Source organism: Cnephaeus nilssonii, assembly GCF_951640355.1.
Source record: "Cnephaeus nilssonii genome assembly, chromosome: 7".
NCBI classification, from domain to species: Eukaryota; Metazoa; Chordata; class Mammalia; order Chiroptera; family Vespertilionidae; genus Cnephaeus; species Cnephaeus nilssonii.
This window is the reverse complement of record NC_137078.1, coordinates 53,760,376-53,786,371: the sequence shown is the minus strand read 5'-3', so window position 1 is coordinate 53,786,371 and position 25,996 is coordinate 53,760,376. Positions and strand designations below refer to the sequence as shown.

The 25,996-nt window shown below is 37.3% G+C and overlaps 1 protein-coding gene across 4 annotated transcripts in view; it reads right to left on the bottom strand.

The window, feature by feature from the left end:
* The window catches only part of LRRC40 (leucine rich repeat containing 40), a 50,200-nt gene that overhangs the window by 11,656 nt on the left and 12,548 nt on the right, over positions 1 to 25,996 (bottom strand). For 2 of the 4 annotated variants that reach the window (XM_079776033.1, XM_079776032.1), the window contains 8 exons: positions 23,688 to 23,830; positions 22,050 to 22,222; positions 19,206 to 19,308; positions 19,053 to 19,098; positions 12,943 to 13,051; positions 10,659 to 10,766; positions 4,698 to 4,808; positions 2,452 to 2,529 (listed from right to left, as the gene is read on the bottom strand). In XM_079776033.1, the coding sequence (XP_079632159.1) occupies positions 2,452 to 2,529; positions 4,698 to 4,808; positions 10,659 to 10,766; positions 12,943 to 13,051; positions 19,053 to 19,098; positions 19,206 to 19,308; positions 22,050 to 22,222; positions 23,688 to 23,830 (871 nt within the window). The other 2 variants (XM_079776034.1, XM_079776035.1) reach the window with 2 other exon arrangements.

The window sequence follows — 25,996 nt, the reverse complement described above, 5'->3', positions numbered from 1 at the left end:
TCTTGTTGTTTTGTTGATGGTCTATTTTGCTGTACAGAAGCTTTTTATTTTGATGTAGTCCCATTTGTTTATTTTCTCTTTAGTTTCCATTGCCCTAGGAGCTGTATCAGTGGAGATATTACTTTGGCATATGTCTGAGATTTTGCTGCCTGTGAAGTCCTCTAACATTTTTATGTTTTCCCATCTTATGTTTAAGTCCTTTATCCATTTTGAGTTTATTTTTGTGTATGGTGTAAGTTGGTGGTCTAGTTTCATTCTTTTTGCATGTATCTGCCCAATTTTCCCAACACCATTTACTGAAGAGACTGTCTTGAATCCATTGTATGTTCTTATCTCCTTTGTCAAATATTAATTGAGCATAGTGGTTTGGGTCGATTTCTGGGTTCTCTATTCTATTCCATTGATCTATATGTCTGTTCATGTGCCAGTATTAGGCAGTTTTGAGAACAGTGTTTTTGTAATACAGCTTGATATCTGGTATTGAGATCCCACCTACTTTGTTCTTCTTTCTCAGGATTGCTGAGCTATTCAGGGTCTTTTTTTATTTCAGATGAATTTTTGGAGAATTCATTCTAGGTCTGTGAAATATGCTGTTGGTATTTTAATGGGGAGTGTATTGAATCTATAGATTGCTTTGGGTAGTATGGACATTTTAATGATGTTGATTCTACCAATCCATGAACACGGTATGTTCTTCCATCTGTTTATGTCTTCTTCTAGCTCTTTTTTTCAGTGTCCTGTAGTTTTCCAAGTACAGGTCTTTTACCTCCTTAGTTAAGTTTATTCCTAGGTATCTTAATTTTTTTGGTGCGATGGTAAATGGGATTGCATTTTTAGTCTCTCTTTCTGTAAAAAAATTTTTATACTACTGATGTATAAAAATGCCATAGATTTCTTGGCCTTAATTTTGTATCCTGCTACATTGCCGAATTCATTTATTAAGTCTAATAATTTTTTGATGGAGTCTTTAGGGTTTTCTATGTACAGTATCATGTCATCTGCAAATAATGACAGTTTTACATCTTCTTTTTCAATTTGGATACCTTTCATTTCTTCTTCTTGTCTAATTGCTATGGCTAGCACTTCCAGAACTATGTTGGACAGGAGTGGTGAAAGTGGGCATCCCTGTCTCGTTCCTGTTCTTAGGTGAAATGGTTTTAGTTTGTGCCCACTGAGTATGATGTTAGCTGTGGGTTTGTCATATAAGGCTTTTATTATGTTGAGGTATGATCTCTCTATTCCCATATATCCTCAATTTTTTAAATGCACATAACAGAACCTACCACGTCAGCCTTTTGTGAGAATTAAATGAGAATTACATGTAAAAATATTTAGTCCAGTGTCAGAAGATAATAAGCTCCCAATAAGTATTAGCTATCCTATATAATAAAAGCTTAATATGCTAAGTGTCCGGTCGTCCGGTCATCCATTCAGCCAATCAAAGTGTAATACTGCTCACTATGACGTGTACTGACCACCAGAAGCAGTTGACCGGTCGACCAGTCACTATGATGTGCACTAACCACCAGAGGGCAGATAGTTGACTGGTCGACCAGTCGCTATGACGTGCACTGACCACCAGGGGGCAGACGCTCTGACCAAGTAGGTTAGCTTGCTGCTGGGGTCCGGCTGATCAGGACTGAGCGAGATGGGGTAAACACATCCTGGAGCCCTCCTGCGGTCCCTCCCCAGCTGGCCAACCTCCCGTGCCCCTCCCCTGCCCCAATCGTGCACCGGTGGAGTCCCTTGGCCTGGCCTGCACTCTCTCGCAATCCGGGACCCCTTGGGGGATGTCGGAGAGTTGGTTTCAGCCCAATCCTGTAGGCCAGGCTGAGGGACCCTTCTGTTGCACAAATTCATGCACTGTGCCTCTAGTTCTTAATAATTAGCAGTAGTTTTATAGTGTTTAAAGAATTAAATCTAAGTTTCATTTGGGATAAAAAGCCCAACTTCATTTGTTACCTCCACTCCTCTAGCTCCATACTTTATGGTCAGAGCCATATTAAACTTCTTGAAGTGCCCCAAACAAATCATGTTCTCATATCTGTGTGCTTCACACATGCTACTTGCTCTACCTGGGGTACCTTACCCCTGTGTATCTGGCAAATGTCTGCCTATTTTTCCTAAGTCTTAGTTTCAATGCTACTCCTTTATCTTCAGGTAATCTCAGGAAACACCTTTGTCTGTGCACAATGCTTCCATTATTGCAATTATAATTATTAAAATGATTAAAAGGAACAAAAATCTACTACATATCAGTGGTGAAAATTCTAAGAAAGCAACAACACTTTAAATTCTAAGTAGAACTAAGTGAAAATAAACCTGGATATTTAAATGAAGTAAAAATATAGGGCCTTTTTTGTTTGCTCTTTTAGTTGTATTCTCTGATTAAACCTACAAATGTTCCATAGAATAATCGTTAGTCACAGATTTGTCTGTTCTGTCTCTTACCTATTAAAGGAAAGATTGATTGTCTGTAGTCTTATCAACGATTCCATTTCTTCAGGCAAAGAATTTAAAAAATTGTTTCTAAATTAGGAAGAAAAAGATGATTTACAAAAAAATTTTGTTCAGCTTCAATTTATAATTAAAGTATTGATCACACACAAAAAATACACAGCTCTGCTTATCAATGTTCGATCTGATCTGCTTAAGACTGAGTCCTGAGAATGCTAAATCAGTGGCTACCTCAAGTATTTGATTACTGATTTGATTATAAATTCTAATACCAATATGCATCCCATTAATAATATAATCAACTCTTTAACAATTAACAGGACAAACACTGTTAACTAACCCCTTATCTCCTTCAAACTGAGTTCAGCAATACTTCTCCGGATCAGGGCCCTTTAGACCATGCCTGTAAATACCACACTCTTTGATACTACAGATATGTGATTGGTGTTAATGCACAGATATCTTGCATACAGACATGAAATTCTACTGAAAAATTTTTTAAATATTATATTTAAAAATTGACACAGGAAATTAGAGAGAGTCTACAAATTTAGAAATGTGGAACTCTCTACTACATAGGTATTATACAAGTCCATTTCTACTCTAAGTTTAGAATTTAAACTTGCACAGTGCATTTTTTTTTTTTTTTAGATCTTATGATGAACCATGGCAGAATCTCATTTACTGCTGAAAGGATCTGGAAACAATGTTAGATGGAAGGTTAACAAAAAGGTAGGATTATAGAGGCTATATACCTAAAATAGAAAATATCTGTGAAAAAATTATATCCAACCTGATGGCTACTTATTGCAATTGAATAATTTCCTCTAAATTATTTCTTTACATTCAGAAGTCAAGCGTAATAGTTACAGTTCAACCTGTTTTTTCTTTTCTCCAGTTATTGTCTTTATTAAGTTGTAATGAATATAACCTACTGTTCATTTCTATCCTTTTCCCAAAAAGTCTTATACCTGATATTAGACATAAAAGCATATTTTAATCACTTAATTAGAAACCTCCAGATATGGTTCCAGAAAAAGGCATTCATACATACATACACCACTGAAGAATGGACAAAAAGAAATAAATACAACAGCAATGTGGACATGAATTCACCCTCTTTACTCTGTTAATAAGATTTACACTGTTTTGCAAATGCTGCCACCTGAAAATAGAAACTAATCTACATTTAGTAGGAGCAGAGTAAAGTAGATTTGCTTTAATCCCATAAGTAAAAAACAGATATAACTTAATTTATTGTTATTTGACTACTGTTTGAGAACAAGAAGAGCTAGACTTAAACTAAAAAACACTCCTAGTAACAATATATGAGCAGTAGGAAGCCTAGGTAGTAGACATATAGTTTTAAAGCTCATGCAAATAAATGGTTATCTAGCCCAGAGACATATATTATTACCTTCAGAGAACTGTGATACTTCTGATCCTGTCATGTCAACTTTGAACACAATTAAATTAAACTTCCTACTACATCTGCAGAACCTTAGTTTCTTTTCTTTTTGTTGCCACTCATAGTGTTCCTTTTCATTATTTCTGGCATGTATGTGTAATATAATATTTTGGAACCAAATAGTTTCTTTTTAAGAGAAGCCATGCTAGCCCTAGCTGGTTTGGTTCAGTGGATACAGCATCAGCCTGCAGACTAAAGGGTCCCCAGTTCGATTCCAGTCAAGGGCACATGCCCAGGTTGTGGGTTGATCCCTAGTAGAGGGCGTGCAGGAAGCAGATGGTCAATGATTCTCTCTCATCACTGATGTGTCTATCTCTCTCTTCCTTTCTCTTCCTCTGTGAAATCAATAAAAATACATTTTTTTAAAAAGAGAGAGAAAGAGAGAGAGAAGCCATGCCAGCTAGCTGGTATGCCAGTATAGGAGTAACAGTTTAATGTTATTTACTTCCAAAAAAGAAACCATGTGAAGCAAATACTTTCCACATGTTATTTGTAATTTTGCATAAGCAAGAATCTAAAAAATATGTTAATATTTTCCAATATCTAAAATAATTTTGTCATGTAACCTAACTTGTAAATTGCCTACCAATGACAGATAAATGATTAAAATATTTCCTAAATGCTATATTTTAGAGTTATCCTAAAATATTATTAATAAACTAAAGACCAATTTCCAGACTTACTTAGGAAAATATGAGGGACAGGGCAAAAGTTAGGCAAAACTCAAAGACAAGTTATAATGGAAAAAGTGAAGAATAGTATCAATACATACCTGAGATCTAAAAAACTCAATTTCTGAAGCATACATAATTCCAAAGATATAAAGGAAAGCTTATTAAAACTGAGATTGACATCAGAAACCATTTCCTTCAGTTCTATAATCCTGAAACAAAAATAATTTTTAAATGTTAGCACTCAAACTATAAGAAGACCATAGAGGGGAAAAAAATCCTGTATTATTTCTGCTAATTAAGCTGTAAATTTTACTTTCCTCATAAAAATTTTAATCAGCTTGGATGTGTAACTGATAAAAATCGTTTTTAAAAACAGCCTTAATATTATCTGTCCCGGAATTTCTACTTACCCTTAAATGTATGATGAAGTTTAACAGACCCTTTATTTTATATTTAAACCAATTATGGACAAAGAAGAAAAGTCAAATCTAGGCAATTTGGTAATGATTTGAATCCATAAAATAAATAGTTAGCCACATATTCTATACCACAGTTTTCTTTTTAGAGTGCATTATATAACACCATCTGGGTATTTCAAAATGTTTTTTAAATATTATATGTCCACATTTTATAAGTATAGTATAGTATTTGTTATCCTATCATTACATTTAATCATGACTGCAAGAAAAATTAAGTTAATTCCTAGGTTTGATAAGTGTCACTACTAAGCAACTTAAGTCAAAGACTTAAAAAGGAAGAACTGAACATTTCTAAGTAAGCCTAATCAAGCTAAGTAGTTTAAAAGTATGCTATTAATCTATATTCCTATCTAATAATAGACAAATATGCAAATTGACCATACCTCTGACACACCCACAAGCCACGCCCACAAGCCACGCCCACCATCCAATCAGAGCGAGTATGCAAATTAACCCGAACCAAGATGGCTACAGCCACAGAGAGCAAGGTTTCCTAGGTAACAGAGGAAGCCAAGCTTTCCACCTGCCCTGGCCAGGCCTAAGCCTCCACTCAAGCTACAAAGTTTCAATTATAGAAGGTAAACAAATGGCGGCAGAATGGAGCTTGAGAGAGCAGGCCAGGGTTGTCGCCGGCAACAGGGGAAGCAAAGCTTTCTGCACACCCTGGCCGGGCCCACCCGCTTAAGGCAACAAAGTTTCAATTATAACCCCAACACAAATGGCTTCCGGCCTCGGAGGGAGTCCCAGGCTTGGCTCCGCTCCAGGCTACAAAGTTTCAATTGTAGAAGGAAAATAAATTCCAGATACCAGGGCCTCTGCTTGGGTTGCCAGGGGGCGTGGCCAGCCTTCAAACCACCACAGGCCCCTCGCTCAGGCTGCCCCACACCCCAAGGGAACCCCCACCTGATTCCAGACGCCCTTCAGGGCAAATCAGCTGGCCCCCACCCCTGTACCAGGCCTCTATCCTATCTAATAAAAGAGTAATATGCAGATTGATCATCACTGCAACACACAATATCGCTGCCCCCATGTGGTCAAAGATCCTGCCCCCATGTGGACACAAGATGGCCACCACAAGATGGCCAGCAGGAGAGGGCAGTTGGGAGGCACCCGGCCTGCAAGGGAGGGCAGTTGGAGGTGATCAACCCTGCAGGAGAGGGCAGTTAGGGGTGACCAGGCCGGCAGAGGAGGGAAGTTGGGGGAAAACAGGCTGGCAGCAGAGTGGTTAGGGGGTGATCAGGCTGGCAGGCAGAAGCGGTTAGGGGCAATCAGGAAGGCAGGCAGGCAAGCAGTTGGGAGCCAGCAGTCCTGGATTGTGAGAGGGATGTCCGATGGGCAGTCGGACATCCCTTGAGGGGTCCCATATTGGCGAGGGTACAGGCTGGGCTGAGGGACAACCCCCCTCCGTGCACGAATTTCGTGCACTGGGCCTCTAGTCTATATATATAAAAGTCTAAGCAACTGTCCTACTGTCCGACCAACCAGTAGCTATGATGCGCACTGACTACCAGGGGGCAGACGCTCAATGCAGGAGCAGAAACCACAGGCATGGAAACATGGAACAGACTGATGACTCTCAGAGGGAAGGGGGGAGGGGGGAAGAGGGGAAGAGATTAACCAAAGATTTTATATGCATACTAGAGGCCTGGTGCACAGATTGGTGCATCGGTGGGGTCCCTCAACCTGGCCTGAGGGGGTCGGGCTGAACCCGGCTCTCTGACATCCCCTGAGGGGTCCCAGATTTCAAGAGGGCATAGGCCAGGCCCATTGGTGCATGAATCTGTGCACTGGGCCTCTAGTTTAACTATAAAAACATGAAATGCTATATATGGTTAGCCAAGAAATGAATTAAACTATTGACTATAAGTCATTTTTGTCTATATTAGCAAGAAAAAAAGAATATCAAATATTGTGCTAAAGAAAATACAATGAAAGGTAACAATGAGTTTGGAAATTTACAGAGAGACATACTCTTCGATTTAATAAGTCATCTAGAAATCTGGCCCAAAGAAATATTTTATTTATTGCCATAATCAACTTTATAATATATAGATAAATTTTTCTGTATTTAATCTCTATTGTTGAAAATATAACATATGTCCCCTTTTCCCTCCCAATGACCCCCTCTACCCTGCACCTACCCACCCCCATGAGGACTAATACACTATATTCTGTGTCCATGGGTTATGCATATATGCATATAAACTCTTTCATTAATCTCCTCATGCCGCCCCTTCCACTCCCCACTTTCCCTCTGATATTTGTCAGTTCATTCCATGCTTCCATGGATCTATGTTGTTGTTAATCCTCACCCAAAGGTATTTTTCCATTGACTTTTAAAGAAAGTGGAAGGGAGGGGGAGAGACAGAGAGAAACACTGATAGATTGGCTGCATCCTGCATGTGCTCCAACCCAGGTTGGGATCGAGATTGAAACCCAGGTACATGCCCTTGAATGGAACTGAACCCGCACCTTCAGTCCTCGAGCTGAACGAGGTTCTATCCACTGAGCCAAAATGGCTAGGACTCTGCATTTATTTTTATTTTATTTTTATTTTTTAATGTATTTTTATTGATTTCAGAGAGGAAGGGAAAGGTAGAGAGAGATAGAAATTTCAATGATGAGAGAGAATCACTTACTGGCTGCTTCCTACACGACCCCTACTGGGGATCAAGCCCACAACACGGGCACGTGCCCTAGACCGGAATCGAACCTGGGACCTTTCAGTCGCAGGCCAATGCTCTATCCACTGAGCCAAACCGGCTAGGGCTGGATCTATTTTTAAAGTACTGTTTACAACATAGTAAATTATTTAAAAAAATAAATCAGACAAGATACAAATTGTAATCTATAATAATAAAAACGTAATATGCTAATTAGACCAGATGTCCTTCTGGACGTCCTTCCAGACGACCTTCTGGAAGAAGCCGCAGTGGCGGGGTCCAAGGCAGAGGCGGCAGCCACGGCAGGCAGGGGCCGAGGCAGAGGCCCCTGGCCGCTGTGGCGGGGGGTGGGCCCGAGGTTGCCACTGTGGCAGTGGGGGCCAAGCCACTTGCACAAATTTCGTGCATTGGGCCCCTCGTATAATTATAAATGGGGAATAGCTTGAAATAAAATATGCCATTAGTTAATAAATCAGTGATGGAACTATTAGCAATCTCTCCCTTCATTTAGTATGAAATTTTATGAATAAATATTATTTTTACAATCAGATAATAATATGGTGAAAACTGTAACATGTGAAATAAAAATTTAAGAAAGAGAGAAAGTGGTTCAGAAACTCTCTGCAGCAAGGTATGTCTTCACTGTATTTCTTCTTTGGCCTTCTAAACAGTGAAAATTATCTTACCTAATAAAAGAGAAACATGCAAATTAACCAGCACTCTGCTATGCCCATAGCCAATCAGAGTGAGTATGCAAATTAACCCAACAAAGATGGAGGTTAATTTGCATATGCAGGCGCAGAGAGGGCCGGGAGGGGCATGATGCCTCCTAAGAGGGGAAGAGGGGCAGAGGGAACTACTGGAGCCGTGCTCCACACAGAAGCAAGGACTTGCCAGCTCCAGGCAGGCCGGGAGCTGGGACTTGCCAGCTACCGGGCGGCTAGGAATGAAGCCAGGGGAAGAAAGGCCTATTTTTGCACAAATATCGTGCAACGAGCCTCTAGTGATAAAATAACTGTGGTAACAGAATAACATTGTTTTGCATAACCAGATTGTGAGATAAAATAAGGAAATAAGCAATAAGGTAAAGTCTTTTAACTCCTTTCATCATTTTTCCCAATTAGCTTGTTTGAACCAGGATCCCAAGACAATCTTATCCTATCTGACAGCAAATATCAATGCTTAACTACTCTATCAAATATCTTCTGAGCCCTTAAAGTAAGAGAGAATGAGGAAATGAACTAAATCTCCCTATTCAGTGGAAACTCTTAGTTATCATCTTTCAAGATTTACAATCCCAAACTATGCTCTGTAAAGTAAGTTATAGTTTGTTGGACTTTTTAAAAATTTTAAAAATAGAAAAAATTTTTTTTGCAATCAGATGCAAGTCATTCTATTTTCCAAATACATAACTTTTTTGTCTTTTTTAAAAAGTTCTTAAGTACTTGCTACATGCTAAGCACTGGTTAAATGCTTTATGTGGATTATGCCATTTGATTCTTATAAATAGCTATTAATATCTATATATATAAAAGCCTAATATGCGCCCCAACCGGTTTGGCTCAATGGATAGAGTGTCGGCCTGCGGACTCAAGGGTCCCAGGTTCAATTCAAGGGCATGTACCTTGGTTGCGGGCACATACCCAGTAGGGAGTGTGTAGGAGGCAGCTGATGTTTCTCTCTCATCGATGTTTCTAACTCTCTATCCCTCTCCCTTCCTCTCTGTAAAAAAAAAAAAAAATCAATAAAAAAATATTTTTTAAAAAAGCCTAATATGCTAAGTGTCTGACCGTTTGACCAGTTGCTATGATACGCACTGACCACCAGGGGGCAGATGCTCTGACCGGTAGGTTCGCTTGCTGCTGAGGTTCGGCCGGTCAGGACTGGGCGAGACGGGCTAGACATGCCCTGGAGCCCTCTGAGGTCCCCCCCAACCCCTATCATGCACCAGTGGGGTCCCTCAGCCCGGTCTGTGCCCTCTCGCAATCCTGGACCCCTCGGGAGATGTCAGAGAGCCGGTTTCGGCCCAATCCCCGCAGGCCAAGCCGAGGGACCCGTGGTGCATGAATCCGTGCACCAGGCCTCTAGTAGGTAATAATAAATTATTATCTCTACTTCACAGGTGAGAAAACTACCAGTAAGAGCAGCTAGTTAACCTGTCCAAAGCCACACAGCTGGTAGATCTGGGATATAGATATAAGCAATCAACTATATTGTCCCAGTTCTTTAACATTGCCCAATCCTGCCTCCCATACTGTTGTCTTAATTGCAAAGTTATCTGTCACCTTTCTTTGGGTATATAGTTAATTGCAAGAGAACATTCATTTGTAAAAGTTCAACGTTAAACTAATTTTTTCTCAAAACCTAAAATTCTGCTATAATTTACATCAAAAATGATGTTTTAAACAAAATATAATGAGAAAGACTTCTAATATTTGGAAGTAAGGAATCCTTTTTTGGGAGAAAAATATTAACAGGATTCAGTCAATTTTATTTTTGCTATCAGTGGAAAAATTCAGTGGATTGACAATCCACTAATATAAAGCCCCAAATGAAAATTCCTATTAATCTACATGAACCTGGCTTTGGATAGTCTCTTAAAACTTCCTCATGTATTTTTCATTATTTGGGAAAAAGTAATTTAATACTTTTAATAATTCTGATATCTAGTCTCCAAGTTTAAAAAGTAAAAAAAGAAACAAAGTTTTAGGGAAAAATCTACATATATACACCTCTCATAACAAACAGTAAAAGTGTCTCAGGAAATACTTAAATAAATTTTGCTAAATCCCTCAAGTATTATTAATGCAAGAAATTTTATATATACTTTCAAATTTAAAAACTATAAAAAATAAATATTTTTGCAACAAAGAATGAGTAAAAACTTAATAGAAATGGCATCATGAACAGTTCTTACCTTTTTGGAATTTCACATAGCTGATTCTTACTGAAGTTAATAGAAGTGATAATATTGCTTTTTACTGCATCAAACACTTCATCAGGAATCAAGGTTGTTTGTTTATCACTAAATGAAAAATGTTTAACTTTGAGAAGTCCAGAAAAATATGATTATTATTTTTCACTTTTAAAGAACTTTGAAGATTTTATAAGACAATTTTTTAAGGTAGTTGGTAATTTAGTTCTGTAAAGAATGCCACAAAAACCTGCCAACCCACAAAATGTTAACTGTCAGGAATTCAGACAACATACTGTGTCACAACACAATGTACCTTCTGAGCATTCATATACTCAATGTTAATAAAAACAGAGATATATCTTCAGAGTCTAATGTCTAGAAGTCATACAGTAAATAGCTAGTAATTCAGTAAATGGATTCCTCTACCTCAGAGTAGAACTAAATATGTAATTTTAAAAACTGTTTTTGCCCCTTTTTAAAAATCCCTTAATACAGGCTATCTGTCAACTTTCTTTAGGTATATATTTAACTGCAAGATAAGAGTCATTCTTAAATGTTCAATATTGTACTAAACTAGTGTTCTCATAACCTAAACCAATTTATCTCTCCTTTAGCATGTGACAAGGTAGACAGGGTAGTGGCCTTAGAATAAACAATTCCTGGTTCTACCATTAAGGAGCTTTATTATTCACCTTCCCTGAACCTCAGTTTTTTTAAATTATAATATAAAGAGTTATTAATTGTTATTTATGACAGATCTTTTACAAATGTAAATATAAATTTCCTTTTCAATAAAATTAAAATTTTCAGTAAGATTTTTAATAAAATGTAAGTTTAATCTTAAATGAAACTATAGACTGCTGACATTTAACCATTTGTTGATGTTATAATTAGCCATTATCTTTATGTTCTTCTTTTACAATTTTTAATGCTTAATACATCATCCACTTAAAAGCATCCTCGATAGAATAGCCACTGAATGACTGTATGTACAAGAAAGCAATATAATGTGTGCAGTATAGGAGAACTGTGTAAGAAAGTTATTGTAATACAGATAGGAAAAAAGACAGCCTAAATTTCATACGTATTATGCCTTCTACTTTTTCTGCTAAGGGCCCCATTTTCTGCTGGGCAGATGTAGCATTTTTATCTTTTCAATCAGCAATGCTCAAGTCATCAGAAACTGATTTATGGTAATCAAACTTTGAAGATTCATGCTATTTTAAAAAATTTAGTTGAAGGCATTTATAACTTAAAATTGGGAATTAATTTGTATCTTAAATGGTATACTCTTTTCCAATTAAAGTCTCTGAGGAAAACAAATTACAATAAATTCAGAATCTGAGTAATCTAAGATGTGTAGTCTAAGTGTTGTATTTATTATGCTTTTGTGATATGTGTGTCTTTAAAAAGTAGGAGTGATTATCTCAAATAAAACTGTATTACTATTACTGTATAGATGTATTTTGGAGGATACTGACTACTGAGAAGGTGGTTCCTACTGACACATTGAGGAAAAGAGGCAAGATATTGAAGCTGGCTGTGTTAATGAATTGGTGTAATTCTGTATTTTCATTACGTTACCGAGCCAATCATTGCAAGAGCTTTGATAATATTGGTTATTTTTATCATTGTTGCTTCAGTACTGATAGAACATTTGACAACCACTCCCAAACTTTGCATAAGTTATCTTCATTCTCCAATCGAATGCACTTCCATATATATAAAAATTTTAAAGCTTTGTCTCAGTTTACATACCAACATTGTAACTGTTTCAGATTGAATATATGTGCTACCAGAGCACATTGTTACTATGATATCATTTTATTCTCATTCAGATATATTAACACAATACAACCTCTCAAGCTTTGCCTGCTTGGGGTGTTCATTAACTAAATTACATTTATTTCTAATTTACCAACATAAACACACCTCCCTCACCCTTCCCCTACCTTATACCAGTATAAAAATCCTCTCTAGATGCTGGAGTCAGAAAATTTTATTACTAACCAATACTGTCACCCTTTTATTTTTCATAATACCAAAAGGTTCTTTATTATAAACATTTTACTATCAATAACCATTGATTCATCTCTAGCATAATATATACAAACCACCTAAGAAAAGGGCATTTAAGTTCATTGAACTTTTAATATGCTTCTATCTCATCACTGCTTTTACAATTGCTATTATTCTAAGTCAAGCATACTAATGCAGTTTTTCAAAAGATTTATTTCTGAAAATTTCCTATGTTTTGTTACGTTTAAAAAAATGAATTACATACCTATAGTCTAATATTTTTAATGTGATGATGGCATGTACATTGACTCTTGATTCACTTGGTAGTGTCATGGCAGTCTCAATAACAGAGTCACTTTGGCTAGGTCCATCATCTGGGGGAGGAAATGTTATATGAAACCAATATATATAGTATAAAGTCATTTTTGAAAATTAAGAAAATACATAAAATTATATATATGATTTCTTTATGTAATTGGTGAGAATATCTTAGTCGTATGCTTTATCTCCAATAACTCAAATCTGAGTTTGAATTTAATATTTAATTAATAGAAAATAAAGTCACTATAATATGGCTTCAAAATCTATTAATAAATCTACCGTAAGGAAACTCAGAAGTAGGAAAGAACCTTTAAGAATAACTAAATTGCCCTAACCGGTTTGGCTCAGTGGATAGAGCGTCAGCCTGCAGACTGAAAGGTCCCAGGTTCGATTCCGGTCAAGGGCATGTACCTTGGTTGCGGGCACATCCCCAGTAGGAGGTGTGCAGGAGGCAGCTGATAGATGTTTCTCTCTCATCAATGTTTCTAACTCTCTATCCTTCTCCCTTCCTCTCTGTAAAAAAAAAAATCAATAAAATATATATATTTTTAAAAAGAATAACTAAAATGTCTCAGAAGAAACAACAAGGAATCCTTCCTCTTAAGCAAAATAATATAGTCCATTAGAAGAAATATATTAAAAACAACAGCAAAAAAAAAAAAATTATTTCCCACAAATGTCTACCAAATAGGCATATGCCTATCTTTTCATTTTAGAATACAATGAAGCTGATTATCCTCAATCATTTAAAATCTGGCAATTTGTCTAATCCAGGAAACTTTTAATATATTACTTACATTAAGATTTTTTTTGTTAGCAAATGTAAGACTATTTTCTTGCTTTCTTCTTCTTCTTCTTCTTTTTTAAATTGATTTAAGAGAAGGAGGGAGAGGGAGAGAGAGATAGAAACATCAATGATGAGAGAGTATCATTGATCAGCTGCCTCCTGCACACCCTACACTGGGGATCAAGCCTGCAACCCAGGCATGTGCCCTGACTGGGAATTGAACCATGACCTCCTGGTTCACAGATTGATGCTCAACTACTGAGCTGGGCTATTTTCAATAAATATTTCCTAACATGTCTGTGTACTCACACATTCACACACAAATCACCCCTCTCACTAATCTCCAGAGACATTTAACACTGCCTTGGCAATATTTCCAAATTCGATGCAATCCTCTAACAGAATCCCAGCTGAGTTCTTTGTAGAAATTAAGTTGATTGTAAAATTCGTATGGAATTGCAAGAAACCCAGAAGAGCCTAAACAAGCCTGAGAAAAAGAATAAAGTAGGAGGACTTACATTTCCTGATTACAAAACTTACTACAAAGCAATGGTAATCAAGACAGTGTGGTCCTGGCACAGAAGAGACATGGAGATCAGTGGAATAAAAATGAGAGGCCAGAATGCACCCTACATTTACGGTCAACTGATTTTCAACAAGGAAGGAAAGATCTTATTGAAAAGAATAGCCTTTCCAACAAATGAAACAGGGAAACTGGATAGCCACATGCAAAAAAAAAAAAAAAGAAATTGAACCCATGTCACACCACATTTTAAAAATTATTCAATATAGATCAAAGACATAAATGTAAGAGCATTCCCTGTGGAGCCACCCACCTTGTGCTCTGGTAGAGGAAGGACAGAGTGGACTGGAGCTGTGTGAGCAAAGCCAGGATTGGGGTTAGAGCTCAGAAGGCAGATACCCCCAGATTCTTGTGCTGAGTCATTTCCTCATGCATCTTTCCCACACAGACATTTGCCTTGCCTGGGGGGGGGGAGACAGTTGACCCACCCTATTGGAAAACACCTTGCCCTGAGGCCACTTAAGAGATTAAAAATAACAATTAGCCTCCAGGCAGAAGCAACTGCCCCACCCTGTTGACAAAAATTCTCTTCACACCCGATGTCGACTGCCTTGGACCATTCAAGTCAGAATCTGTAGGCAAAGGCAGTCTCTGGAGGCTTTGAGTCTTTGTCTGATCTAACTAGTCATAAAGCCTTTGACACTGTCCTGCACTAAAGATTGAGAGGCATAGAGGATCTACCTAATACATAGTCACAAACTCAAACAGACAGCCAAAATAAGGATACAAAAAAAAATCCCCAAATGAAAGAACAAGAGAATTCTTCAGAAGAAGAGATAAATGAAGCATAAATGTAAGAGCAAAAGTACAAAACTTAGAAGAAAATATAGTGGCAAATCTTAATAAAATAAGATTCTGCAAAGGATTTTTAAATATGAAACCAAAAGCATAAGCAAATAAAGAGAAAACAGATAAAATAACTTCATCAAAATTCAAAAAGACTTTTGTGTTTCGAAGGACATCAAGAAAATGAAAAGACAACACATACAGAGCTAGAAAATATTTGCAAATCAGATATCTGACAAGATACTTATAACCAGACTAGAGGCCCAGTGCGCAGGTTCATGCACTGGTGGGACCCCTCAGTCTGGCCTGCACCCTCTCACAATCCGGGACCCCTTGGGGGATGTAGTAGTGCGCGAAGCGGCAGATGGCTAGGGAGGAGCCCGAGCCGGGACCGGGCGCCACGCTGCTCCCGCTCATCCTGGCACCACTGCACCTGCTGCCGCTGCTACGTGGTAGCACTGCTGCGGAGGCGGGAGAGGCTCACACTGCCACAGCTGCACTTACCAGCTGTGAGCCTGGTGTCTGGCGCTCCTCGGTCAGCTGAGTGGCGCTCCCACTGTGGGAGCATACTGACCACCAGGGGGCAGCTCTTGGGTTGAGCATCTGCCCCCTGGTGGTCAGTGAGCGTCATAGTTACTGGTCAACTGGTCATTCAGTCACTTAGGCTTTTATATATATGGATTATATAAAAAACTAATACAATTCAATAATAAATAGATAAATAATCTAATTAAAAACTGGGCTAAGGATCTGAATAGATGTTTCTCCAAAAATGTATAATGGCCAATAAGTACATGAAAAGGTACTCAAATCATTAGTAATCAGGGAAATGCAAATCAAATCTACAGTGAGATACTTCACACCCACTAGGATGTCTAGAATCTGAAAGTCAGAAAAAAAAGTGTGTTGGTGAAGATGTGGAAGAATCAAAACCCTCATACAATGTTGATAAGAATAAAAAATGGTGTGATTTTTTTGTAAAATAGTTTGGCAGTTCTTCAAATGACTAAACATAAAGTTACCATATGACCTTGAAATTCTACCTGGATATAAACACAAGAGAAATGAAAACATATGTTTACAATGAAACTTCTAAATATGTAAATTTAAAAGAATAGAAATCATCAATATCTGCTTTTAGATATTTAAACTAGAAATCTGTACCAGAAAGACAACTGGAAAATTCCAAATTATGTGGAGAAACAACACATTTCTAAATAACACATGGTTCAAAGAAGAAATCTAAAGAGAAATTTTTAAATATTTGAACGACTTGAAAATGAAAATACAACTCAACAAAATTTGTTGGATGAAGTGAAAGGAGTGGTTAGAGGTAAATTTATAGTACTGAATGCATATACTAGAAAATATAGATCCAAAATCAATAATCTAAATTTCCACCTTAGGAAATTAAAAAAAGAGCAAATTAAATCCAAAGTAAAAAGATAGACTAAGAATTCAAGCAGAAATTTAAAAAATTGAAAACAGAAAATCAATAGAGAAAAATCAATGAAAACAAAAGCTGATTCTTTGAAAGGATCAATAAAATTGATATGCCTCTAAGCCAGACTAACTAAGAAAGGAAGAGACAGGACACTAATTACTAATATCAGAAATGAAAGTTGGGACATCACTACAGATCTCATGGACATGAAGTGAATAATAAAGGAATAATAAGAACAACTCTATGCCCACAAATTTGATAATCTGGATAAAATAGACCAATACCTTAAAAGATACAGTCTGCTAAACTCACACAGAAAGATACAGAAAACCCAAAAGGCCATATCTAGTAAAGAAACTGAATCAATAATAATCTTCCAAAACAGAAAGCACCAGGTCTAGATAGGTTCAGTGGTAAATTCTATCAAACATTTAAGGAAGAAATTATACCAATTTCAGAGGATAAAAGCAGAGGGAATACTTCATAACTCATTTTATGAGGCCATCATTACCCTAATAACTGACAAAGATATTATAAAGCAACTAGAAAGCAATATCTCCCATAAACATACATGCAAAAGTCATCAACACAATACTAGTGTGGCTACTCTATCCACTGAGCCAAACCAGCCAGGGCCTTAAACTATTCTTTAAAAAAATTAAGTCTTAAGCCAGCCGGTGTGTCTCAGTGGTTGAGCACTGACCTATGAACCAGGAGGTCACGGTTAGATTCCAGGTTAGAGCACATGTCTGGGTTGCGGACTTAATCCCCAGTAGAGGGCGTGCAGGAGGCAGTCGGCCAATGATTCTCTCTCATCATTGATGTTTCTATCTCTCTCTCCCTCTCCCTTCTTCTCTGAAATCAATAAAAAAAATATATTTAAAAAAATTAAGTCTTAAAAAAATTCTGATTATTCTGAAATGACTTGGTTCATATCAGAATAAATAAATTTTTCTGGAAGAGAAAGCATACCTGGAGAAGAAAGGAAACTCTTTGGCAGGAAATAAGTCTTAGAATATGATTTTAATAATTTGTTTAAAGGGCAAGGCAGAAAATGGAATATACTGAAGTATACAATTATTTATATAACATATACTCACTAGCCATATGGTGCTAGGCTAAGTTGTGCAGAGTTCTGAACTAAATTAACAGCTGCTATATTTAGCCAATAAGTTTTGGAGTGGTTTAGTGGTATCTGCAGCAATACACTCATACAACTAATGTTTTTGTTTAAATCTTAATGCTCCAATGTATGCCACTATGACATACAATAAATAAAAATTTGGAATATATCACAATTTTAGTGAAGCATTAAGAATTAAATTTATAGTATCATTTTCTCCTTTGTTCGTGCTAAATAAACATACCCTGAAAAATGTGTTTTGTATTTATTTGTTGTCAGAACTTAGCTAAGGCAAAAGATATTCAAATACTTGCTAATATACTTCCTAGTCAATATTATTTATACCCATATATATTATTATATACTAGAGGCCCGGTGCACGAAATTCATGCACGGGGGGGCGTGGGGGGGGGGGTTGGTGTCCCTCAGCCCGCCTGCACCCTCTCGTAATCCGGGACCACTCAGGTAGGGTCCCTAGGCCTAGCCAGTGATAAGGGCCTATCGGGGCTTTCCTTCCCCTGGCTGCCAGCAGCTGGCCCAGCCCCCGCCACTGCCACTGCTTGCCATTTGTGCGGCGCTGCCTGCCCCTCCCCTGCCACAGGTCGCCTCCCTCTGCTGGTGACAGGTGTGGGGTGCAATCACTTGCCTGGCCTGGGACTCCCACTGCGGGGCGATCAATCGCTGCACACAGTGCTGCCAGTTGGGTAGCCTGGGCGTCCCTCTTTGGGGCAATTGATCGTTGAGCCCCCCATCAATTGCCCCACAGAGGGTGGCCTGGGCCTCCCTCTGAGGGGCGATAATAGGGAAATGGAGGGGCCCTCTGACCAATTGCATTGCACCCGACTTGGCTGGCCTGGCGCCAGTATGTGTCATAGTGTGGTTGTCTGGAAGGTCATCCGGATGGTTGTTCTTGCTGTTCGGTCATTCGGTCAATTTGCATATTATGCTTTTATTGTTATAGATTATACCATGTATATAAAACCCCTACATTATACTACATAAATAAGCATATATATGTATATGAGTATATAGATAGATAGATAAATATAGATAAAACCTATATATTATACGATAGAAGTTTTTGCTTTGTTACATTTTCTAACTGGTATACTGTAACACACAAATCATCAGATTAAAGACAGAACATTATTATTGCGGATTTAAGAATATTTTTATAACTTCAACATACTTATGACCTATATGGATTGATTATTGCAACCATACCTGGCAGGAACCATTCCCTCTAATTATTTATACCCCAAATACTGTACTATTAGTACTTTACTACCTTTCATATCATCCTTCTAATACAGAAGAAAATTGAAAAGTACCTTTAATCTTGCTTCGTAGATATTTTAAGACTTCTTGGGTTCCTTTCTGAAAAGGTGGAAAGGCACATATTCACTAAGACATCTTAAAAGTTTTATACATCAACACATATGTATAATTTTCAAATTTAAAAACTGATTTCCAAATATGCTTACATTTATAATTTCTCTTCGAATGGTTCTCATAGGATTTCCTTCTAGTGCCAAGAATTTCAAATGAAGTTTTCCCAATGAATAGGGCAAACTACAAAAGATTAAACTGATTTCAGGGAAAACATTAAGGGTAAGAATAATTCAACCAAATAGTTGATTATAAAACTAACAACATATAAGTAAGTGTCAAAGAAAACCCAAGTAATATAGACCTACAATATTTCCCTTTGGGGTAGCTGTACACGTAAAAGAAAAAACAGATTTGTTTGAAATTATCATATTGTGATTGCTAAAAAAGAAATGTGAGCTATAAAACATTCACTAAATTGTATCCAGTGCTAAAAGTAAATGGTCAAAATATGAACTTGACTGAATCAGTGATTCAAAATAGTTATCCTCACTGATACTAAATATTTTGATTCTGCCCTTAAAGCAAATAAATTTCTTTTTAAATAAAAAAAGACAAAAAGAAAAAAATTAATTTTAATAGCCCAATTCATATTTTCACTCAATAAGAAAAGTCATTTTTATCTTTGTCACACAAAAAGATAACCTGCTGAGATTGGATATCCAATCTCAAAACTAAGCAACTACAATTAAATAAATAGGCATTGGTGTAGGATATCAAGATTATTGCCCTTAAAGAATTCTCAGGGGAAAAGATACATATGCATTTAACCGAAATATTATAAACTGAAATTATCTTATGTTTGTGGTGAGCATTTAAATTAGTACAACCACTCTGAAAAGCAAAGTCTTACACTTACCATACAACTAAGCAATCCCATTCCTACAGATTTACCCAGGAGAAATGAAAATAATGTCCTTACAGAGACTTTTACATGAATGTTCACAATAGCCAATAAACTGAAAATAATTCAAATGCCCATCAACTAACTAGTGAAGAGAAGAATAAATTGTGGTATAGCTATATAATGGATTAACACTCCATTATAATGAATATGAACTGCTGATACACACAATCACATGAATGAATCACAAAAGCCATACGCTGCGCGCTCGCTCTCTCTCTCTCTCTCTCTCTCTCTCTCTCTCTCTCTCTCTCAATATCCAGAGTTCTGGAAAAAAGAGGAACATATATATCATAAATATTTCTACCAACTACTTTATTTATTTAATATTATATATCATAGTTTTTGTTTTAAATATTTGCTTTCCATTGCTTTTTTGCAGTAGCCAAAATAAAACTGCCATGAGGAAAAACTTACATATCAATATCTATGAGGCAAGAGATTATTTCATTCACTAGTTGTACAGTAAGCACTTTAAGGGATATCTAGGCCACTTATTAATTCTGTCATAAGTAGAAGTGAAAAGTGTTGCTTTCCAAGCATTCAAATCTATGGCCAATGTACATATGACTGTATGTACATTGTGAAAACAACTTTGATTTTTTGAAACACTCATTAAAATATACACAGAGAAGAAAATCTGCCTTGCCTAACCTTTCACCTTCTATAAGCAGCAAAACTTGTTTTTGACATCCAAACACAAAACCTCAGATATCTAACTGGTATATGATTCCAGGTAAGTCTGAGTCATATTTTTGTATCTGTAGAAATAATTCTATCTCTAAATACAATAGGGGCAAAAGTAGGTTTACAGATGTTCAAATGGAAAATAATACAATAATTATTAAATAATAATACAAGAATAAACTATGTTTCATGTACTCACAACTAACTATAACCATATTATAGTTTTATAACATTTTATGATTCTTTGCTCACTACCCCCCTCCTCCCCATCTCCAACACATGATGTCAATAGAGTGAACTGGAAATCTACAAAGCTGTCAATACAGTGAATTGGATAGAGTAGAAAGTGCTCCTTAATGCTAAACATTATTAGATTGATCTAATAGAGTTTACTTAGATTTCCCACCTACAAAACCACTCTTATCCAAAGTATCTTACCCATTATCACCAATTTATTTTCTAATAAGTTACAATAAATTTAGTTCTTTTCTTAAATCTTTCAATAGCTCTCCACCTCTTAACTAATGAAAACTGACACTTCACAGGGATTTGAAGAACCTCTTCCACATGGCCTCGACTTATCTCTTAAGTCCTAAATTCTCATAATCTGCCTACTTGCATCCTATTCACCAGTTCAGTTTGACTCTTTACTGTTCTCTGAATACATCCCTATAATTTTCTGAACTTTGCAAGCTTTGTTTATACAGTTTCCTCCAGCCAAGTGATTCATTCTGACCAGCTTACATGTGCACTTGAAAATCGTGATCATCCTTTAAAGGTCACATGGTGGGACTAGAATGAAGCAAGACCATGAAAGTGAGTACATTCTTAAATTTGTGCTCTAGTCTAGACAATTAACTTGCTTCACCCTAGTCCCAGTCCTAAAGATCATCTAAAAATATTACTTCTTCCACAAAGTCTACCCTGATACCTCTCAATAACTTGTAATTCCTATAGCTCCTTCAAGTCCCCAAGCATTTTATATCTCTCCCATGGCTTTACAGTCATTTAACAAATTCAACAAATATTTACTAGGCATCTGCTATATATCCAGACACTGATCTAGAAGTTAGAGCAGTGAACAAAACAGATAAAAATGCAGCCTTCTGAGAGTTTACATTCTAGTAGGTCAGAGTAGCTTGTAGATGAATCTCATTCTATTAGCATATTAAGCTTGCTGTAAAGGACAAAATCTAATTACTCTTTGTAGGTCTGTACCTGATACCTGCACAGAAAATATTTATTTAATTTAGAAAAAAAATTTTATGTACTTTTTATAAATATTTTAACTTATGAATTATAACCAAATACAAATATGATTTCTTATTCACTCGATATTTAAACTTACCTGCTAATATCATTGTTGCTTAGGTCAAGCCTTTCCAATGATTGTAGTAGTGTAATTTCATCTGGAACAGATTTTAACTTGTTATCCCGGAGGTCTAGCACAAGGATAGAATTCAGATGCCTAAGATGTTCTGCCCCTAACATTTCAATTTGGTTTTCACCTAAATGTAATTCCTACAAAACCAAAGATCAATCATGTATATTTCTGTAATCAATGTTATACTACATAATGAAAATAAAATTGAAATCTTAATTTCAAATCATTGAAAAGCACATAGAAAAAACATAACTTCCTAATCATTGAAGTGTTTAAATTTTCAATTACAATTAAGCTATCTTACAGCTAAAGAAAAATGACAATAAGAAAATTTTCAAAATTTTTCTAGTAATTTACAAATAATTAAAGGTCTAACCTGGTACAAAGTTCAAAGTTTACAAAACCAAAGAGGAGAAATGATTTAATAATTACATTTATAGAATAAAAATACAAATCCAAGAACTATACTGATGAAAGATTAAAGTTTTTTGTGTATTTTTTGAGGGGGAGAACGGGAAGGGAAGGAGGAGGGGAGGGGGAGGGTGGGGAGGAAGAGGGAGCAACAACACATCAATTGGCTGCCTCCTGAACACGCCTCGACTTGGGCCAGGGAACATGGCCAGGGAATGCCCTGCAACGCAGGTACATGCCCTGGATTGGTAATTGAACCCGAGACCCTGTGGTACATGGACCAATGCTCCACCCACTGAAGAACAGCGGCCAGGGCAAAAGATTAAAGTTTTAAAACAAATCAGTATAAGTTAAAAAGTTATTTATCTTGTTATGTTTGTTATTCTACACTTTCAATGATAATTATTATATGATTTCTCATTAACAGTATCTTTTAACACTATTAGCATCATGTATTAAGAGAATTATTTTTAACACTAATGCATAAAAAGTATACATAAAAGGAAGCAAAGCATGGCAAATTTAGAAGATAATGTTAATGCTAAATACTTATAAGCAAAAGTAATTAATTTTAGACAGATCTGATTATGATCAGGTAAACGTGAGAGGTGGCAACTTACAGAAAAAGGTACATATACTGGTATTCCAGGTCTCCTACAATATGGTCCCAACTTACCATGTTAGCCTCATCATCTACTACTTCTCCAGGTATAAACTAATCATCAGGTAAAATGAACAAATTTCTATTTTTAAGTTATTTCTTTTTAAAAATATATATATTACTAATACCATAAATGCATTTAGCCACATTAAAATTCCAAAAACTGCCGAAACCAGTTTGGCTCAGTGGATAGAGAGCGTCAGCCTGCAGACTGAAAGGTCCCAGGTTCGATTCTGGTCAAGGGCACGTACGTTGGTTGCGGGCGCATCCCCAGTGGGGGGTGTGCAGGAGGCAGCTGATCGATGTTTCTCTCTCTGTTTCTGACTCTCTGTCTCTCTCCGTTCCTCTCTGTGAAAAATCAATAAAATATATTTTTTTTAAAAATTAAAATTCCAAAAACTATTAACATAGTTGAAAACGTAGCACTTACAACTAACACATATTTCCAATGTAAAGCAAGATTAAAAATTTCATTTTCATAAATAACTTTTGAAAAATATATAGTTACACAATAATCAACTAAATAGTACCTTTAGTAATTTACAAGAAGGAAATTCTGGTAAAAAACGTAATTTATTCCTCCGCAAATAAAGCAATTCTAGTGATTCCATGCCAGCCAATTCAGAAGGTATAGATTCCAACAGATTTGAATTACAATCCAAATGCTTTAATCCTGTAATACATATTTAGCAAAAAATTATTTTAATAGAGAAAAAATATTGGTCTATAATTTTATGTACATTCAAAAAATGTATACGTAATCATGAGAACTTATGTATCTGTGCTGCTGTATACTTTTATAATAATCAAGAATCCTAGAATGCCACTGAATTAAATAAATATGAACTAAGATTTTTTTCATTTAATTATAAGAGAATTGCTATTAAAATTAATGTTTTATAATAGTCCATGTCATCATTATAACATTTTTAAAAACTTTGGTACTCTGTTAAAAGTACTCTAAAATGTACACGGTGGGGCAAAAGTAGGTTTACAGTTGTTCCTATACAAAATACAATAATTCTATATAATAAAGAGGTAATATGCAAATTGACCATCACTCCAACACACAAGATGGCTTCCCCCATGTGGACACAAGATGGTCGCCACATGATGGCTGGCAGGGGAGGGCTGTTGTGGGCGATCAGGTCAGCAGGGGAGGGCAGTTGGGAGGGACCAGGCCTGAAAGGGAGGGCAGTTTGGGGCAATCAGGCCTGCAGGGGAAGGCAGTTAGGGGTGCCTGGGCCAGCAGAGGAGGGCAGTTGGGGCAACCAGGCTTTCAGGGGAGAACAGTAGGGGTTGGGGGTGGAACCAGGCCTGCAGGGGAGGGCAGTTGGGGAGAACCAGGCCTGCAGGGGAGGACAGTTAGGGGCAACCAGACCTGCAGGGGAGAGTAGTTGGGGCAACCAGGCCAGCAGGGGAGGGCAGTTAGGGGCGACCAGGCTGGCAAGGGAGGGCAGTTAGGGGCAATCGGGCCGGCAGGGAGCAGTTAGGCATCAATAGGGCTGGCAGGGGAGTGGTTAGGGGGTGATCAGGCTGGCAAGCAGAAGCGGTTAGGGGCAATCAGGAAGGCAGGCAGGCAAGCGGTTGGGAGCCAGCAGACCTAGATTGTGAGAGGGATCCCAGATTGTAGAGGGTGCAGGCTGGGCTGAGGGACACACACCCCTGTGCACGAATTTCATGCACCGGACCTCTAGTAAATAATATAAGAATAAACTATTTTGTATACTCACAACTCTAAACCTTTTTTGCCCCATTCTGTTTAAATTATACATTATGAGATTATTTTCCTCCATAGTTATATATCTTTAAAAAGAAACAGCTTAAGATAGGTATATAACGATGCATGCATACTATATGTATAAATGGATATCAGTAGCTTAGAAATATCAGTATTTAAAATAGGGAAATTGACTGTCAAAAAGCCTTGGATTTTTATGTATTCCCTCTTATTCTTCTTCCATACATACTGCCTTTGTCTCTTTTCCATCCTTTCTTCTTCTATTTTTTTTTTAAAAGTACATGCTTTCTCTCACATCTTAGCTAACTTACACTCTTGACAAGAATTTCTTACTTGCAACATCTCTCTCTTACCTCCTGGGTCTCTTTCTTAAAAAACAGAACAGAAAACAAAACTGAAAAAAGTAAAGGTCTTCTTTCACTTAAACTTCAAAATGCAGTTTTCTCCCTAAGCCAGTGGTCGGCAAACCACGGCTCGCGAGCCACATGCGGCTTTTTGGCCCCTTGATTGTGGCTCTTCCACAAAATACCACGTGCGGGCCCGCACGTACAACGCGATTGAAACTTCGTGGCCCATGCACAGAAGTCGGTTTTCGGCCTGGGTGCGTCTATTTTGAAGAAGTGGCGTTAGAACACTCAAGGGGCCAAAGAGCCGCATGTGGCTCGCGAGCCGTGGTTTGCCGACCACTGCCCTAATCCATAATACAGATTCTTCCACTTATAATAGCCACAATTTTCCATAATTCACTCTCAACCCTCTAGTTTGAATAAGCTATATACATTTTACAACATTTTTTCCTGTACTGTAAGCCTGTCAATCCTATCTAATAAAAGAATAATATGCAAATTGACCATCACACAAGATGGCTGCCCCCATGTAGTCAAAGATGGCTGCCCCCATGTGGACACAAGATGGCCACCACAAGATGGCCAGCAGGGGAGGGCAGTTGGGAGGGACCAGGCCTGCAAGGGAGGGCAGTTGGGGGCAATCAAGCCTGCAGGGGAGGGCAGTTAGGGGTGACGAGGCAAGCAGAGGAGGGAAGTTGGGGGCGACCGGGACTTCAGGGAAAGGCAGTTGGGGGGGGGGGAACCCAGGCCT